General features: G+C 52.5%; 5 protein-coding genes across 5 annotated transcripts; 3 read left to right on the top strand and 2 right to left on the bottom strand.

Annotated features, from left to right (window-relative positions):
• Nucleotides 1–530: 530 nt before the first annotated feature.
• On the top strand, nt 531–3739 carry GUITHDRAFT_115603 (p450 superfamily protein; the record flags this gene model as incomplete). The annotated part of the gene is made up of 15 exons (XM_005825183.1): nt 531–764; nt 817–1224; nt 1269–1334; nt 1392–1472; nt 1535–1624; nt 1673–1730; nt 1776–1818; nt 1863–2039; nt 2207–2272; nt 2536–2587; nt 2782–2938; nt 3128–3161; nt 3429–3468; nt 3516–3560; nt 3668–3739. The coding sequence occupies 15 exons, from the start codon at nt 531–533 to the stop codon at nt 3737–3739; spliced, it is 1623 nt and encodes a 540-aa protein (XP_005825240.1).
• Nucleotides 3740–4687: 948 nt separating this feature from the next.
• GUITHDRAFT_115602 (hypothetical protein) lies at nt 4688–8425 on the top strand (the record flags this gene model as incomplete). Its single annotated transcript, XM_005825182.1, has 25 exons — nt 4688–4907; nt 4951–5068; nt 5112–5337; nt 5394–5476; nt 5530–5590; nt 5691–5747; nt 5796–5843; nt 5905–5934; nt 5992–6031; nt 6089–6198; nt 6243–6293; nt 6350–6464; nt 6517–6578; nt 6621–6736; nt 6784–6960; nt 7010–7040; nt 7092–7241; nt 7295–7357; nt 7407–7516; nt 7561–7641; nt 7692–7824; nt 7871–7967; nt 8112–8184; nt 8231–8306; nt 8351–8425. The coding sequence occupies 25 exons, from the start codon at nt 4688–4690 to the stop codon at nt 8423–8425; spliced, it is 2403 nt and encodes an 800-aa protein (XP_005825239.1).
• A 338-nt stretch (nt 8426–8763) lies between these two features.
• On the bottom strand, nt 8764–9723 carry GUITHDRAFT_97017 (hypothetical protein; the record flags this gene model as incomplete). The annotated part of the gene is made up of 3 exons (XM_005825181.1): nt 8764–8879; nt 9024–9085; nt 9234–9723. The coding sequence occupies 2 exons, from the start codon at nt 9721–9723 to the stop codon at nt 9027–9029; spliced, it is 549 nt and encodes a 182-aa protein (XP_005825238.1). The 3' UTR covers nt 8764–8879; nt 9024–9026.
• Nucleotides 9724–11672: 1949 nt separating this feature from the next.
• On the top strand, nt 11673–13695 carry Lhcr12 (light-harvesting Chl a protein 12). Its single transcript, XM_005825234.1, has 6 exons — nt 11673–11695; nt 12549–12622; nt 12764–13053; nt 13152–13187; nt 13324–13531; nt 13610–13695. Exons 1-6 carry the CDS (start codon nt 11688–11690, stop codon nt 13654–13656), a joined length of 663 nt encoding a protein of 220 aa, XP_005825291.1. The 5' UTR covers nt 11673–11687; the 3' UTR covers nt 13657–13695.
• A 152-nt stretch (nt 13696–13847) lies between these two features.
• GUITHDRAFT_77334 (hypothetical protein) lies at nt 13848–16089 on the bottom strand (the record flags this gene model as incomplete). The annotated part of the gene is made up of 6 exons (XM_005825180.1): nt 13848–13976; nt 14200–14349; nt 14488–14631; nt 14880–14987; nt 15251–15637; nt 15859–16089. Coding segments are annotated over 6 exons (1149 nt in total), but the record flags the coding sequence as incomplete, so codon positions are not given.
• Nucleotides 16090–16195: the final 106 nt, after the last annotated feature.

Genomic DNA, 16195 nt, shown 5'->3' with positions numbered 1-16195 from the left:
CATCATCATCATCTCCATCATCATCATCATCATCTCCATCATCATCATCATCTCCATCATCATCATCATCATCATCATCATCATCATCATCATCATCATCAGCAGCAGCAGCAGCAGCAGCAGCAGCATCCATCCATCCATCCATCCATCCGTCCATCCATTCATTTTCATTATCATCTCCTTTCAATCGACTTTCTCCTCATCGTCGCCTCTCCCACAGCCACTGCCGTCATCAATATCTCTTTTTCCCATCCTCACATCGATCATTTTCATCTTCGGCATTATCTCGAATTGCAGTCATCTTCTGCATTGTCCAATGTTTCCTCACCTGGCGTTCACGCCAATTCTCCTCACATCGCCCTGTTGATTTCTGACTGTAACTGTCAAGCGATTCCAATTCATCTTCCCGTTCCAATTCATGTTCCCCCCTCTTCACCAGATCAAAGGAATTTCAGGCATTTCATCCGCTTTTTCTCACTTTGACATTTCATCACAGGAGCAAGCATTGCTCTTTCTCTGACTACTTTGCAATGTTGCAACTTGTCCTCGGCGACTCAAGGACGAGCGTCAAGATAGTGAGATTACTCTCAACGACTCTCGTTGCATACGCAAGTTGGAAAATCTTGCAGATTGGCAGATGGATTGTTTTCGGGCAAGGCAGGTTCATTCTATTTCCCCACAGGTACAATCTTCCTCCTGTGGTGCCTGTGGGAAGGTTTGAATCGCTGCGGCATCTGAGCAAGGAAGCTCGATTTCCACTCTATGTAAGCTCTTGCAGATGATCTTGTATAGATCAGCACATGACATGTCACGCAGCAATATGAGTACTTCAAGAAGTACGGCCCAGTGATCATTATACCTTTCGTCATACCCAGACTTCTCGTTGTCATCTCAGACCCAGACGTCGCCAAAGTTGTCACGGAGGGGGATCCGCAGAAGAACATTCCAGAATCAGACAAATTCCTTCCTGTCTACCAGAGCTTCTTTGAGTCGTTCCTTCCTACTCCCTCCATGATCAGCAAGGCAACATACAGCGAAGGGCCTGTCAACGGCTGGTACTGGGCGAGAAAGGCTATGGCTCCAGCGTTTGCTACCAACTACCTGTCGGAGAAGCTGGAGTGCCTTGATAGAACGATGAAGAAGGCAAAGCTTTGCCTGGACAAGTATGATGAGTTGGGGCAGGATATGGATCTGAGCGAGTTTCTGGTGATCATGAAGAGATTGGTGTTATGTCATGAGTTGCTGATGAAAGCTTTGTTCGTGATCAGTTGAGATTGACGCTGGACTTTATCTGCTCCAGTATGTTTGATTTTGATCTCAATAGTTTGGACGAGGTGATTGATACCAAACGCGCAAGGTTATGATGTTTTATGAACTCAGCAAACTTCCAGGTGTTCGGTGGAGATAAAGCTGATGGAACGAAGTTTCTTCGAGCCTTTCAGACAGTGATACGCGAGAGAACGAGAAATTACGTAAGAGACATTGTTTATGTGTATGATCCTCAGACCGCAATGTCACCTGATTGGTGCTGCAGATTGGGCCACAGATTTCGTTTTTGTCATATTTCAGCAAATCAATGAGAGAAAGCCTGGAGGCGCGTAAACACATCGCTGATATCGGGATGGTGCTACTGTAGGTCCGATCGCACTCCGACCTGACATGTGATGGCAAGAAAATTTTGGACAAGTTCAGCAAATCCGGGACCAAGAGAGACGATCACTCTATCATAGGTGGGGTGCTTTGGGATCAGCGAGGAAAGTTTTGACTGCCCGCAGGCCATCTCGTGCGGGCCCCCTACTACTCGAGCAGGCAACGGCAGTTGCAGCTCTTGAAACGGCAGCATGACCCTCGTGTGCTGGCAGGGAGCGATGCACCGACGTCATGATCTTTCTCCTGGCCGGCCACGACACCACCGCATTCAGCGTGATCATCCTTCCTGCAGTCCCCGAGCTCGTGGCTGATCGCTACTTTGCGCTTCTCAGCTCAGCTGGATTCTCGTCGAGGTGGCGAAAAACCCTCGAGTCGCCTCCTTGGTGGTGGTGAGGATCAACTTTCTCGCTAGACCCTCCAGCCCGTCTCTTCTCCTTCCTACTTCTCTTCTCCCGCTCCTCGTCTCTTGCTCCTCCTCCCTCACTCCTCCCCCGCTCTCCTCCTCTCCTTCCTCCTTGTCTGCTCGATCTCCTCCTGTCTTCCTCCTCTCAACCAGTCTCCTTCAGGAGGAGCTCAACAAAGCGAACCCCGAGAACGGTTTCATGCACAAGGAGAAGCTGAGGTGAGACCTCGACCTCTGCTGTTCTGTGACCGGTGACTGACATCTCAATCTTTCGCTTATTTTCCCGTTCCTCCTGCCTCCCTGGTTTGCTCCTGTCATCCTCATCCTCATCCTCCTCACTATTCACTCCTCCCCACTGTGAACCATTTTTCCACTCATCCCATTCCTCATCCTGAATTTCTCTCCTCCTTCACCTTTTCCGACAACACATCAATCATTGTCATTGTCATTGTCATCTTCGTCGTAATCGTCGTGCCTCAAAGCTCGCTGCACTACCTTGACTGTGTAGTCAAGGAAGGGATGCGGTTACATCCGGTCTGTCCTTCCCCTTCTCCTTCTACTTCCCCTGCCTGCCTGCTCCCGCTCCCCCTCGTCTTCCTCGTACTCATCTTCACCCTGGTCCTTCCCCTGCCCCTGCCCCTGCCCTTCCGTCTCCACCTCCTCCTCCTCCTACTACTCCTTCTTCTCTCCTCTCCCCCTCCTCCTTCCAGCCTTACAAATCCCCACAGGTTGCTCCTACCTCGTCGATCCGCGTCGCCATCGCCGACTTGGATTTTGGCAAATGTCTTCATGAGCAACCCCCTGATATCAAGCTTGACGTCGTGACAGTTGTCATCCCTAAAGGCTCCGTCTGTGCAATTTCGAACTACTCGCTCCACCGCCATGGTCCTCTACATTCTACCCGCCTCCATCGCCTCCCTCCCCCCTCCTTGCTTCGCTGCTCCCTCCCTTCTCCCTCTCTACTTCCTTTCAACTGTCTCGTCTCTCTTTCTTCCCTCCTCCCTCCTCCCTACCTTCCTTTTCCTCCTTCCTCCTCCCTCCTCCATCCTCTTGATCCTCGATTCTTGATCGCAGGAATCTCACGACCGGACGAGTTCATCCCAGAGAGGTGACCCCATCTCTTTCCCTCCCTCCTCATCTCACCTCCACCTGACCCCCAGGTGGTTCGAGACGGATCCCGAGATTCAGCAGGCGAGTCCCCGACCTTGACCCCCCGACCTTGACATGAAGGCAGTTGAAGAAGATTTTCCGTCCATTTAGCAAGGGGTTACGAAGGTTCTCTCCTCCAACAACAACAACACCATCACCACCACCACCACCTCTTCCTCCTCCTTTTCACACGATGGGAGGAAGAGTCCCTGAGTCGTCTCCGTAGGTGCATAGGGGAGAACCTGGCGATGTTGGAGCTCAAGCTGGTCCGGGTGTTTGACGTCGAAGAGTCTGGTCGCTGATGACGTGGCAGGTGCTTGCCTACATGCTCCAGAAATACGAGTTCACCCTCGTCAAGGTTGTTCTCCTCTTGAAAGTTGCCCCTTGCCCTCTGCCCTTTGCCTTCTGTCTCCTCTCCGGCTCATCAGCTTCCTGCCGCTTCTCACATCCTTTATCGTCTACCAGGAGCCGACACAAATTTTCGCCATGACGCTGAAGCCGAGCGGGGCTCGAGTTACGGTCAGGGCTAGGAGGTAGGTGACGAGTGTTGAAATGGCAACTTGTGTACTAGCCTGAATGTCCTCATACTGATTTTTGAATTAACTTTGAGTAAAGAAGTAACAGTAATCGTTTAGCTGGCCGCGGTATTCGGACTGACTGAGGCCCGGTAGTCTGCCCGGCCGTAGCTGGGCCGTAGCAGGCCCGGGCGTAGTACTCCTCCGCTGAGGCTCAGCAGGAGGCTCAGAGACTGAGAGGGGAATGAGTGGGGATGAGGACCAGAAGGACTGTGACTTCGGGATTTCCAATACCACCCACCCCACCCCCCTGTTATATATATATGACCCAGGTAGTCCATTATATACCCCTCCATTCCTCACGAAATACCCCTCATTTCATCTGGGTCACGATGGGTCATCACCCCTACCCCCTCCATAGTAGTGACTTGGGCGGGTATTCGCTAGTACCGGCTGGATTCCCTCACATCGGCCCGCCCCCCCCCTCCCCTGCTGCTTTCATGGCTTCGTTGTCCTCCTTGCAGTCGCGGATCGACATGCTGCAGGCGTCTCCTCCGTTCCTCCCTCCCTCCTCTCCCGCTCCCCTGCCGCTGCTTCCTCTAGCTCCCCTCTCTCCCCTCCTTCTGCAAGCTCTCCAGTCCAGTTCCCTCTTCGAATTTCACCGCAACCCAACAAAATTCTTCACGGAGAAGGAGAAGACACAGTTGGCATGCAGACCCCGGTATCTCAACACCATTCTCCTTCTCCCGGGAAGCAAGACTTCAATCTCTTGTCCCCTTCGACCTCTTTCCAAGCGTCAGAGCTTTCATTCATCCATGCGCCTGCCAATGGTTCTCCAGGCGACGAGCAGCATGAAAACGAGAAGGTGCATCAGAATGGTGGGAGAGAAGTCGAGAAGGGAAGTGTGAGGAGGGTCGACAACGAACCAAGTCTGGATGTAGATGTGCTGGAAAAGACATACACATCAAAGATGCTGGTGCCAGAGCACGAGGTTCCGAATCAGACTGAGATGTCGATGGAGGGCTCAGAGCAGAGAGTGAAGGACAGACTGAGGTCACTTCATAACAGGTTGAAGGTTTCTCAGATCATGTACGAAGAGATGGTCTCGGAGAATCTGTCCTTGATGAAGGACAAGGAAAGAATCGAACAAGAGCTCAAAGACTTGCGTAAAAACATGAGAAACAAATCTGGTAGGTGATTGCTTGGGGAGTTTAGCTGCCTGACTCGTGCAAGGGCTGGATGTTTACCCTACACCTCGTTCGACCACCCAAGTGGACAATGCCGCCCAAAAGGAGCTCAATGTCATGCAGCAGCAGTTGAAAGTTACATGTCAAGAAATCATCGCCTTGAGGTTTGCAGATGCTTTCCTTGCTCACCGTGATGAAATTCTGCAGAAAGTCAAACACCGCGAAAGACAATGAAATCAAGCAACTAAATGAGACGATCGAGACGTTGGAAAGGGAAAAACAAGCAGACGACGAAGCAATGCAAGAGCGAATACATCAGCTGAAGGAAGAGAAGGAAAGATTAGAGAAGAGTCTCGTCGACCATGATTCTGTAAAGGAGGAACTTCTAACTCAAAAGCACGAAAACAAATATCTTGCAGCTGAATTGGAAAAGGTGTTGTTTGCTTCAATCCAAGCGCAATATTGACAGATGACGCTATTCTGTGCCAGATCAAAGCGGACTTCTTCGATTCCAAGGTTGTACTTCATGAATACGAAAAGCAAGAGACAGAATTCTCAAATGAAATAGCAAGGTCGATGACTTTGTGTTGCATTCGTGGACGACTTTGATGAGATCTTGTTACAGTCTGAAAGATGAAATGAACGAAATCTCTGAAAGCAATCAGAGAATGGGGCAGAAGATTGCGGTCTTGATTAGCGAAAATCAGGAAAAAGATAAAGATATTCGGAAGTTACAAGAGGTCCATGAAGCGTTTGCATCATCAACAAGATCTCAGATGTTTGTAGGTTGGCAAGCAATTGAAGATGCATAACACCGTCTTGTCCAATGTTGTACATGAGTTGGTGAGAGATGCTCTGATTCAAACGGCTGCTTGAGTGACAACTTGGAAGTTTAAAAACATTGAGAGAGCTTCATCCGATCTGAGCGTAGTTCAGGAGGTGAGCTTTGAAGACATCCGTGGTATCTATCACAAGCGGTAGTCTCACCAACCATGTACAGGACTTGGAGTTTGCACTACAAATGGTGAAGGTCAGAAACATTCAGAGTTCGATGGAAAACAAGAATTCATAGATTTGTTTTTGTCAGGATTTGATTGTTACCAAGGAGGCCACGGAGAAACGTTTGTGTAAGTATTCCATTGGATTTGAGAAGTTCGTGCAAGGTTTGACTCGATTGACTTCAGCGCAAAGAATTCAGACTCTAGAAGCCCAGAACGAGGGGTTACTCACCGAGAATGAGAGGTACCGCAAACAGATCTACTTGCACACGAAAGAATTCCCTCTCAAACTCCAGGTACACCATGAGTCAATCGTGACTGAAACTGAACCTTTCGGTAGGAAATTACTTCTGACTTCGAAAAAGAGGTTCTTGAAGCGAAGAAAGTAAAGGTTGCAGAAACATGGAACATAGACGAGTCAAACGTTTTACCATCTTCTCATCCTAGGACAAGCAAATCGCAAGACTTCTGAGAATAGTCTCGAAGAAAGATGGCGAATTATACAAGCTGCGAAGCGTATGGCATAGCCTCTTGAATGCACATCCAGATTCTGAATGGATAGGTGAATGTCGGCTGGCGGGCCCTGCGCCTTGATTGACTGAGTGGTGCACCAGCAAGCACATGCCTGCAAGAAGTCAGGAGGCTGAAGCACGACAACGAGTTCCTTCAGAACAAGGTCAGCGAGGGCTCGAGATGTCAACAGTGACTCTTGTTGCAGATCATGACATGCGACGAGAACGTCGAGAGTCTCACCGTCACTATCGCGATCCAGTACCTGAAGCTCGTGCTCGCAAACTGGCGAAGACCCTTGTACACGAGACAGCTACAGCTGAGGTGCTGCTGGGATGTTCATGACTGCGTTGGCTGAACGGTTGGAACAGTCTAGCAAAAGCAGCTGCGATCGAAGAGGAAGAAGAGCGAATAGAAAGGATGCAGAGAAGCGAAGGCGAGGCGAGGCTTGAGTCTCTACATGATCTCACTTGTCGTTCCGTAGAGCTTTTGGGCCACCAAGAGGATTTTTCCCCAGAGAAAGTGAATCTTCTCCGCAGTCAAAAAATGTGAGAGATGCCAAGGGTGTCAAGCAGGAGTTTGACGTTTTTCTTTCAGGAGAGACAACAGAACCCCTCAAGGGCTGCAGGTAACATCAAGTGGAATTGCAAGCATATTTTCTGAGCTGCTTCTTGTTCAGAGGCCCGTTGTCAGCATGATAGAAGGACATGAAAACTCTGAGAGCAAAGTTCCAATGCAAAACCCAAGTCAACAACCTTCAGGCAGAAAGGATGACGACATGATTACGGGGGAGTCATGGATAGACGATCAGCGGAATAGAGCCTTGCAGGTTCCCTCCGTTGATGATATCAACTCTTCAAGGCCCTGATGATGAGGCAACAGGACGGGAGGAAGAAGTATTCTTCTGTACAGACCTTTGGTCTTGGGATGTTAGAACACAAAGATGTGCGTCCTTGTCTCCTCTTTCTCTCGAGTTGCAACTGAGGAGCTGCAGGAGCCGAGCTCGGTGGACCCATCCTTGAACGAGAGCTTCCTCCCTCCACCCAAAATCTTGAGCGAGCGGGACATCAGCAATTCTGAGAGTGATATCAGTCAAGACGCAAGGTCTGTTCCCAGCGCTTGCTCGAAGTTTGTAATAGGAGGATCAGGGTGGCGATAGACTGGGGCAGCGTGACTAGCAAGATGGGGTACACGTCTTACGACTCTCACAACTCACTGAACCTTGAACGGTGACTGGGCGACCCCTCAAACTCAGAAGCTGAAAGTTGTTGTGCAACAGGACGGAGTACTCGTTCGACTCATACCACTCACAGTTCGACAGATCTCCTCCTTCCTACGTGAGCCCTGCTGCACTGATTCCTTGCGCTACTCTGACCAGTGAACAGACCCCGAGCTCATCTGGTGAAGTGAACGTAAGGTGAGCTGCGCTGATTGCAAGCAGCTGATCGCTGCCTGCAGCAATACTTGTCCCATCCCAGCTTGCGAGACGTCGATCGTCAGACTGAAAACGATACTTCAGCTCCTGCTCAGAGGCAAGGAATGACTTTCCCGTCGGGTATGTCAGCGTCCTGCCCCTGATCCTCCTCCTCTCCTTCTCTCCTCCTCTCCTCCTCTCCTCCTCTCCTCCTCTCCTCCTCTCCTCCTCTCCTCCTCTCCTCCTCTCCTCCTCTCCTCCTCTCCTCCTCGTGACGAGTGTCAGATGTCGGAACCTCTCTTGCTTCTTCCACATCTCCTAGCATGTTCGCAGCCATCAAGGCGCAGTTTCCATCCCCGTGAGAAATCTCTTATGATCTTGCGCTAAACTCACCATCTCCCCAGCTCTTGGATGGGCCTGAAATCGGCTGGGAACTCGCCTGCTCTCTCGCCGACCATCCCTCCAGCTCAGCTGCAGCTGGTGCTTGTCTTGCTGGGAGGGGAGGAGTGCTGAGAGGTCAACAGGCTTCGGAAAAAGCTGCGGGCACCTCGAACAACTTTAGGCTGCATCCGAAAAGTTTCTTGTACACAGAGAAATAGAAGCAACCCTGTAGATCGTAATAACATCAGCACTTTCGTACCATGAGGAGGAGCGTGTGCAGGAGGAAATAAGCGAGCAATGGGAGATGAAAAGGGCAGAGAGGAAGGAAGAGGAAGGAGATTGCACATACGAGCAGACAGGAAGAAGTGAAAAAGAATGGAGGGACGTGTGGGGAGGGAGGGGGGAATGTATCGGAGAGGGAGAGGGAAAGAAGAGGGGGAAGAGGAGAAAGGGGAGAGAAGGAGGGAGAGGGGAGGAGAGGAGAAGCGAGGAAGGGAGGGAGCAAAGAGAGAGAAGAGGAGTGCAGGAGAGATGGCAGACGGGAGGGGAGAAGAGTGAGGAGCTCAAAATTTAATTCTCGTGATTGTTTTCAAATCGAGTCAGGACGACTTGCTAGCCTCTTCTTCCACCCTCTACTCTTAAAGTACAAAACAAGTTGATGGCAGCGGGTCACTGCAGTTAAAGGAAAAGGTCAGTCAGGCAGCTGGACTTGGGCCGGACCCCCTCCCTTCTCTCCCACTGCTTTCCTCCACCTCTCACTTTCGTTCACTCCCTCCCTCCCTCCCTCTCTCCTCCACTTCCCTCGCCCTCGCTCACCTCTCAAGATCGCTGTGTAAGATGTTCCGATATCCAGTTCACTCCCTCGTCAAGACCATAACCTGACAAGAAAAGCATCATCATACTCCACTTCCTTCTCCCCCCGTCTCCCTCCGCCTCTCCCAGCCCCCCTCTAACAATTCTCCTCCCCTTTTCTCCTCCTCGTGTTTCTATTTCCCCTGCTGCCCCCCCCCTCCCTCTTGACAGTACCTGTGAGGGCATTGCTCGGTGTAATATGCCATGGCCGATCCTTCACCCCGTCCAGCTCCAGGTACTGGACACACTCGACGGGGGTGAGGTGGTCGGAGATGTCGATCTTGTTGGCGAAGAAGAGGGTGGGCAGGCTCTTGGTGTCCTTATGGTTGAGCAGCGCATGCAGCTCCTCCTTCACCACGCACATCCTCAGCTTGTCACTGCAGTCGATGACGAAGATGATCGCCTGTGCGTCCTTGTAGTAGTGCTCCCACAGCGAGCGGTACTTGCCGGCCCCGGACATGTCGAACACCGTGAAGTTGATGTTGGAGCGCGAGAACTGCTCCACGTTGAAGCCGACAGTGGGCGTCACTTCTGTCTTGTGTGAGGTTGGCTTCAGGTGCTGAATGACCGTCGACTTCCCGCTGTTGTCTAACCCGACACACAAGACTTTGCATTGCGGCTTGATGAACCCCAGGGCGTCCAGGATCTTCTGAAGGATACCCATCCCGTCCAACCGAGAGTTTCAAACGAGAGCAGAGGAGGAGGAGGAGGAGGAGGAGGAGGAGGAGGAGGAGGAGGAGGAGCGATAGCCTGTAGATGAAAACTTCTCGATCAAACTTCACGAAGACATGGTTTCCTCGCCGATGGCGTCCGACAACTTCAGCTCCTAATGGACATGCGCCTTTAGATGCCCTTGTTGATACCCAAAGTCGATAGCCTGCATGCAGCTGATCAGGAATGAGAGATGCATGACAGATAGACAACTTTGATGAACAATGTGTATAATGCATGCAAGAAGCTAAATGTGGAAGAGAACATCGAATGGTCTCCTCTCCTCTCATCCACCGAATCCTGGAAACATCCTCTAACAACGATTTGCACTTTTACCAACCGGATGCTATGTACAATTGTGGAGCTGCTCATATAGTAAATTCCACTGGCAGTTATCTTCATCATTTCTCACTCTAGCTTGTTTCTAGATTCTCACTTCCTCCATCCTCCCTTGTCAAAGAACAGAACTTTAGAGCCTCAAAGCCTATCTTGCCCTTCAGAAAAGCCCGTCTTCGTCTCTTAAATCCTCTTCTCAATGTCCTACATGCCTGAACGTGTATCATCTGGAATTTCATGGCCTTGTCTTCTCTCTTGCCCTCCCTTTTCTTGACTTGACCAATTTTGCCCTTTCCTATCCTCTCCTGACGTTTGATTCCTTCTCTATCAGCTTTATCTTGCCATGTGCTGTGCTGTGCTGTGCTGTCCTCTGATGGACCCGCCTTGTTGCTTCTATGTTCTGCTCTGCTCTGCTCTGCTCTGCTCTGCTCCCCTTTTTATCTTTCGTTTGTTCGCTTCGAAGCATTTCCATTTGAAGTTGAGATGATGAACCAAGGCCGGGGGTAGGGGTAGCCTCGAACTGGGTGGGGGTACATTCAGATGAGGGTACTGAGTTGGATTTCAGATAGAAAAATTGTCAGTCATGGGGGGTAGGTGCGATTTGTTGTGGGGATCATTTCTCACAGGGTAGGGTAGAAAGTGCATAGGTCATCATTTATTAAAGTGTGGGGTAGTGTGTATTTTCAGACCCCTCCTGAGTCTGCAACCCACTCTGAAAAGATATGGTGGGGTACTAAGACTTAATGAGACAGGGTGGTCCTCCATGATTTGTGATAGGGTTGACATCGATGAGGGGGTCATTGACCATTAGTTGGACTAGTGCGTGTCAAAAAGGTAGGTACTAAAAGGTATAAAAGGGGGTAGGGGTACTGACCCTAGATCTGATCTACTGGTGGGTAGCCTCCGCAAGAGGTGCGTAGCAAATACGGTTACATCTGATGTAACGGCATTTCTGAGTTCAGTTTCGGCCGCGGCGGCACACTGCTTCGGACTCGGCCCGCGGCGCCCGGGGCCCGGTCAGTCACGCGGCGCAGTGCCGCCGCGGCCGGGCCACGGCCCGTCTGGCAGTGCTCTTTTCATCCGACCGTGCTCCCAGCCGGTGCCGGACTCCAGTGTACGGTCGGTGACTCTCAGTCTGAGCATCCCGTCCGGGTCCGATCTGGCGGTCTATAACGGTCACGGGCCACACGGCGATCATCGGATCGTCAGGCGGGCCGATCGGATCGGATCGTCGGACGGTCCGAGTCACTGAAACTTGATGAATGACGTGAACTTCGGAAAGTTTTTACGATCGGTTGTTGCAAACTTTGAAGCTTTCAAAGTTTGAGAGCAGAGCTAAAGTTCGGATCGCTGAAGCTCAGGGAGGAGGGGTGGTCGGAAATTGGGGGGTGGGAGAGGTGATATGAGGGGGTGAGGTAGTAAAAGTAGTAATTTACTACCTCACCCCCTCATTTCCCCCCTCTCACCCCCCGATATCCCACCACCCTCCCTCAGATACCAGGTTGTGTACCCCCACCACCTCCATTCACCCAAGGAAGGATTAATTACGAGTTTCAAAGGCTCAAGGACGAGACGAAAATCATGCTGAGGTGAGATGCGATGAGACGAGGAGGAGGAGGAGGAATAGGAGGAGGAGGAGGAGGAGGAGGAGGAGAAAGATGGTGGGAGAAGAGAACATGGCAGAGAACGAGCACAATGTGTAGATGAAATGGGAATGAACAGGAGCAGGAGGATGAGTGTATCAGGGACGATATGTTGTGCCTGCCAAGGATCAGAGGTACGGGATGGATTGGAGGATGTAGAGAGGGAGGGAGGGAGGATGTTAGCAAAAACGACAGTATCTGATGTTGTGATGATGTGGATATTGAAGCGAAGAAGCTGGAGGCAGATAGCAAGACGTCAGATTAGAGGAACGAACTTACGATGACTTGACATGAAACATGAGTTTTGAGCTGAATATTGTGCACGCTATGAACGAGATCGTGATTGTGACGATATTGGAATCGAGAAGGGAAAGAATTCTTCAGATCAGCGCAGACTCTGAGGATAACGAGGGAAATGGTTTCGATCTTTATAGAGCTGTAAACAGAGTTGGCCCTTGGAAGTGCGTCACCTATGAAGTCTTGTTTTCTGCATAGAGCAATGTGAATTGTAGTATTTTTTCTTGTGGTCTCAACTTGGATGAGATGGGCGATATCTATGATTGTAGTTCAGGATGAGTGCTTGTTTTGCTGAAAGATTGTTTTGGATACAAGTTATGTTACTTCCTTCTTTTTCCTCTCATAAATGTTATGTTGACACGTTCAGACATCACAAACTACCTAGTTTTCTTATCAGTGCACTTGTGTGAAGCCATTATCTTCTGACTCGTGTTTGCATCTTGCTGCTTGTTTCCCTAACACCGACAAAAATCTTTTGCCTCCTTACTTTGTTTCTTTGCAGAGCCGTCGCTTTGTTGTCATGCTTGGCTTCGGCCGCTGCCTTCGCACCATCTGCTATGCTCCCCAGGGCTACCCGTGAGTGATGAACTGATGTCCTTCCTCCCTCCCCTCTTGTTCCCCGTCCAGCTCCTCCTTTCAATCAGCCTTCTCCTCGTTTGTACCTCCACTTGCTCCTCCTCCTCCTCCCGCTCTTCCTCTTCCTCACCCTCTCCTCAGGTGCTGCTCGTGCCACCGGACCCTCCATGCAGTTGTACAAGGACGGCTCCCTCCAGGGCAAGGGTGTTAACATCATCCCCATCTTCCCCCGCCCCGCCTCCCTCGACGGAACTGCTGTCGGAGACCAAGGCTTCGATCCCTTCGGCTTCTCGTCCTGGGTCAACATGAAGTTCGTCAGGGAGGCTGAGATCAAGCACGGCCGTATCGCCATGCTCGCCTTCGCCGGCATCATGGTCGAGGCTGCCGGCATCAAGGCCCCCGGAGTCGAGTCTGTCTTCGGACCCACCAAGGTAGAGGAGGGGAGGGTGGAGGAGGAGGATGAGTGGGGGGTGAACTTGTTCTTGAGGAGGAAGAGGAGGGGAAGGGGGAGGCTGATTTTAGTTCGCAGGACATCTTTGAGATCCACAACCTCGCTGTCGAGAAGGTCCGCTCTCCCTCGTCCTCTCTGCTCCCCTAGCCTCAATCACCCTCCTCCTACACTCCTGCTGCTGATCCTCTCCCTGCTCCCCCCACTCCACTCCTCTTCCTCCTCCCTGCGCCAACCTCACTTGCTCCTCCAGGGCTCCATGGGCCAGATCCTCCTCTGGACCGGCTTCCTCGAGATGGTCATCGGCTGGCCTGCCATGAACGAGATGTTGAACGACCCCTCCTCCAAGCGTATCCCCGGAGACTTCGGCTTTGACCCCCTCGGCCTCGGCAAGGGCAGCATGGCTCGCAAGCAGCTCTCTGAGATCAAGAACGGCCGCCTTGCTATGCTCGCCGTCTCCGGTGAGAGGAGGGAGGGGAGAGAGGAGGCAGGAGGGGTTGAAATGGTGGGGAGAAGGGGGGTAGTGACGAGTACTGCAGGCATCGTCCACCACACCCTCATCACCGGCAAGGGACCCCTCGGATAAACTTGCAGTGAGGTAGTCGAATAAACAGAGTGCGAAGAGAAAAAGTCATTGCAAGCTTGAGGGAAGAAGAAAAGGGAGGAGGGAGGGGGAGAAATGGGGCAGCGGGGGGGCAACGAGGACAAGAACGGAGGAGGAAGAAGACGGAAGGATACAGGGCAAGAGGGAGTAAGAAGTGACAAACGTGCATGATTTTAGGAGAAGAGAAATTTCATATCTGCCTCTGTGAGCTTTGCTAGCGCTTCCGAACTTCTGCCTACGGTGCTCTCGAAGACCAGTCGCTTCTTCTCCTGCAGCCTCAGGATGCGATCCTCGATTGTGTCCTGCCCGAATACGTCAGTCCCTCTCTTCCCACCTCTCCTGCTTCCTCAACCGCTCCAACCACAACTTTTCCCTCCTCCTGTTGTTGCCTTCTCCCCCTCCCTAACTGTCCTCGTCCTCTTGGTCATCCTCACCCTTGTCCTTCTCCTCTTTGTCTTCCTCCTCCTCTCTCTTCCCTCTCCCCCCCCCTCCCCCCCCCGCTCCTCTCCTCCTCCCTCCTCCTACCTCGATCACGAATCTCACAACTTTGATCGGCTTGTACTGCCCGAGCCTGTGGATCCGGTCCATGGCCTGGAACTCGACCGCCGGGTTCCACCAAGGGTCCATGATGTACACAGCACTCGCCACCGTCAGGTTCAGCGCCACACCCCCAGCCTGTTCTCAGCTGTCAGCAACTTGGGGAATCCGAGGACCCAGCTGGAGTCCAGCTGAGAGTCCAGGAGGAGAGGGGGGGAAGGGGGCAGTGCCGGGAGTCGAGTTGAGAGGAGGGGAGAAGAGGAGGGGGTGGGGGACCTTGAGGGAGATAAGAAAGACACGGGTATCCGCGTCCTCGCAGAAGGAAGCGATGTGACGATCCCGAGCGTCGAAGGTCATGCGACCGTCGAGCTTGACGACGCGGATGCCAGCGAGCTGAGAAGAGTGAGGAGGAGGCAGCAGCTGTTGCTGGGGGAGGAGAGAGGGAGGAGGACAAGAGTGAAGATGATGAGGAGGACGAGCAGGAGCAGGTAGGAGAAGGAGAAGAGTGAGGAGGAGGAGGAGGAGGAGGAGGAGGAGGAGAGAGGAGGAGGGGAGGAGGGAGAGAGGAGGAGGGGAGGAGGGAGAGAGGAGGAAGAGGGAGGCAGGAGGAGGCAGGAGGAGGCAGGAGGAGGAAGGGAGGGGGAGGAGGAGAAGAAACGCGGGGATACCTCGAGGCGGTAAGCGATGAGGTCGAGCATGGAGACGAACTGAGAGAAGACGATTGCCTTAGCGGAGGAGTCGTTCTCAACCAGAAGCTCGAGCTCCTCCATCAGAGCCTGCGAGTGAGTGAGGAGGAGAGGAGAGGAGGAGGGCGAGGAGGAGCCAAAGATGCAAGAGAAGGAGAATGAGGCAGAGGAAGAGGAAAGGGGAAGTACAAAGCGGGAGGGAGGGAAGGGGAGAAGGCGGAAGGGAGAGAGTGAGGAGGAGGACGAGGAGGACGAGGACGAGGACGAGGACGAGGACGAGGACGAGGAGGACAAGGAGGACGAGGAGGACGAGGAGGACGAGGAGGACGAGGAGGACGAGGAGGAGGAGTTACCTCAATCTTGGTGCTGCTCTTGAAATCGTCCAACCTTGAGAACCTCTGCATTATCCTCGGGGCCTTGCCAGACCTGCTGGGGGCAGGAGGAGGAGCAGTGGGGGTAGGAGGAGCTTCCTTCGGGGAGAGGTCGACGGAGAGGACTTGCTCGCAGGTAGGGCAGGTGACTGGGGAGCATGGAGCAGAGGCGACGTACTCTTCTATGCAGGAGCGGCAGAAGCAGTGTTTGCAGGCTGACACGACTTTGTCCTCGGCCTCGTCCTTGCACAATCCGCACTGCTCCGAGTCCTGGCTGTCAGCTCCTGCTGCTGCTCCTGCTGCTGCAGCCGCCTGTGATGCGAGGTAGTTCTTCTCGGAGTACTGGACAAGGTAAGGATGGTTGACGGCCTGCGGAGAGGTGGTGAGGTGAGGAGAGGAGCAGAGAGGAGAGTTGGGAGGGGAGGGGAAGGGAGAGGAACGAAGGGGAGGGGAAGAGAGTAGAGGAGAGAGGGACGAAGGGGAATGAAGGGGAGAGCGGGGACAGGAAGGAAGTTCGAGGGAAGAGGAGATGTGAGCGAAGAGGAAAAGGATGGAACGAGCCGGGAGGGGAACACTAGTGTGCTCTGAACCTGACGGAGGCGGATGAGCAAGTCGAAGATGTGCGCGTAGTTGTTGAGGATGGTGCCTTGTTGGACATAGGCGTTGAACTGAGTCTGACTCTGAGTGTAGAGGCTCTGGTAGAAGTCCGACTCGAAGGGGTCGAAGAAGTCCTTGCGCAAGATGATCACCTTGGGGGGCAGGACGATGTCTTCTGCCCGACCTAGCTTCGTCCTCCTCAGCAGGATACGATCGAGGACCTGGAGGAGCAGGTTAACTCGGAAGTTCCTCCTGTTCCTCCTGTTCCTCCTGTTCCTCCTGTTCCTCCTGTTCCTCCTCTCCTTCCCCTCTCTCTCGCCTCCCCCCCCT

The sequence above is a fragment of the Guillardia theta genome, assembly GCF_000315625.1.
Source record: "Guillardia theta CCMP2712 unplaced genomic scaffold GUITHscaffold_86, whole genome shotgun sequence".
Lineage (NCBI taxonomy): Eukaryota > Cryptophyceae > Pyrenomonadales > Geminigeraceae > Guillardia > Guillardia theta.
This window is presented reverse-complemented; position numbering and strand designations above follow the sequence as displayed.

Excerpts from the sequence above, each read along its gene's own strand:
- Lhcr12 (XM_005825234.1), top strand. Across the intron at positions 13,054-13,151 it reads CTGTCTTCGGACCCACCAAG|GACATCTTTGAGATCCACAA; the intron begins GTAGAGGAGGGG and ends TTTAGTTCGCAG. Across the intron at positions 13,532-13,609 it reads TGCTATGCTCGCCGTCTCCG|GCATCGTCCACCACACCCTC; the intron begins GTGAGAGGAGGG and ends CGAGTACTGCAG.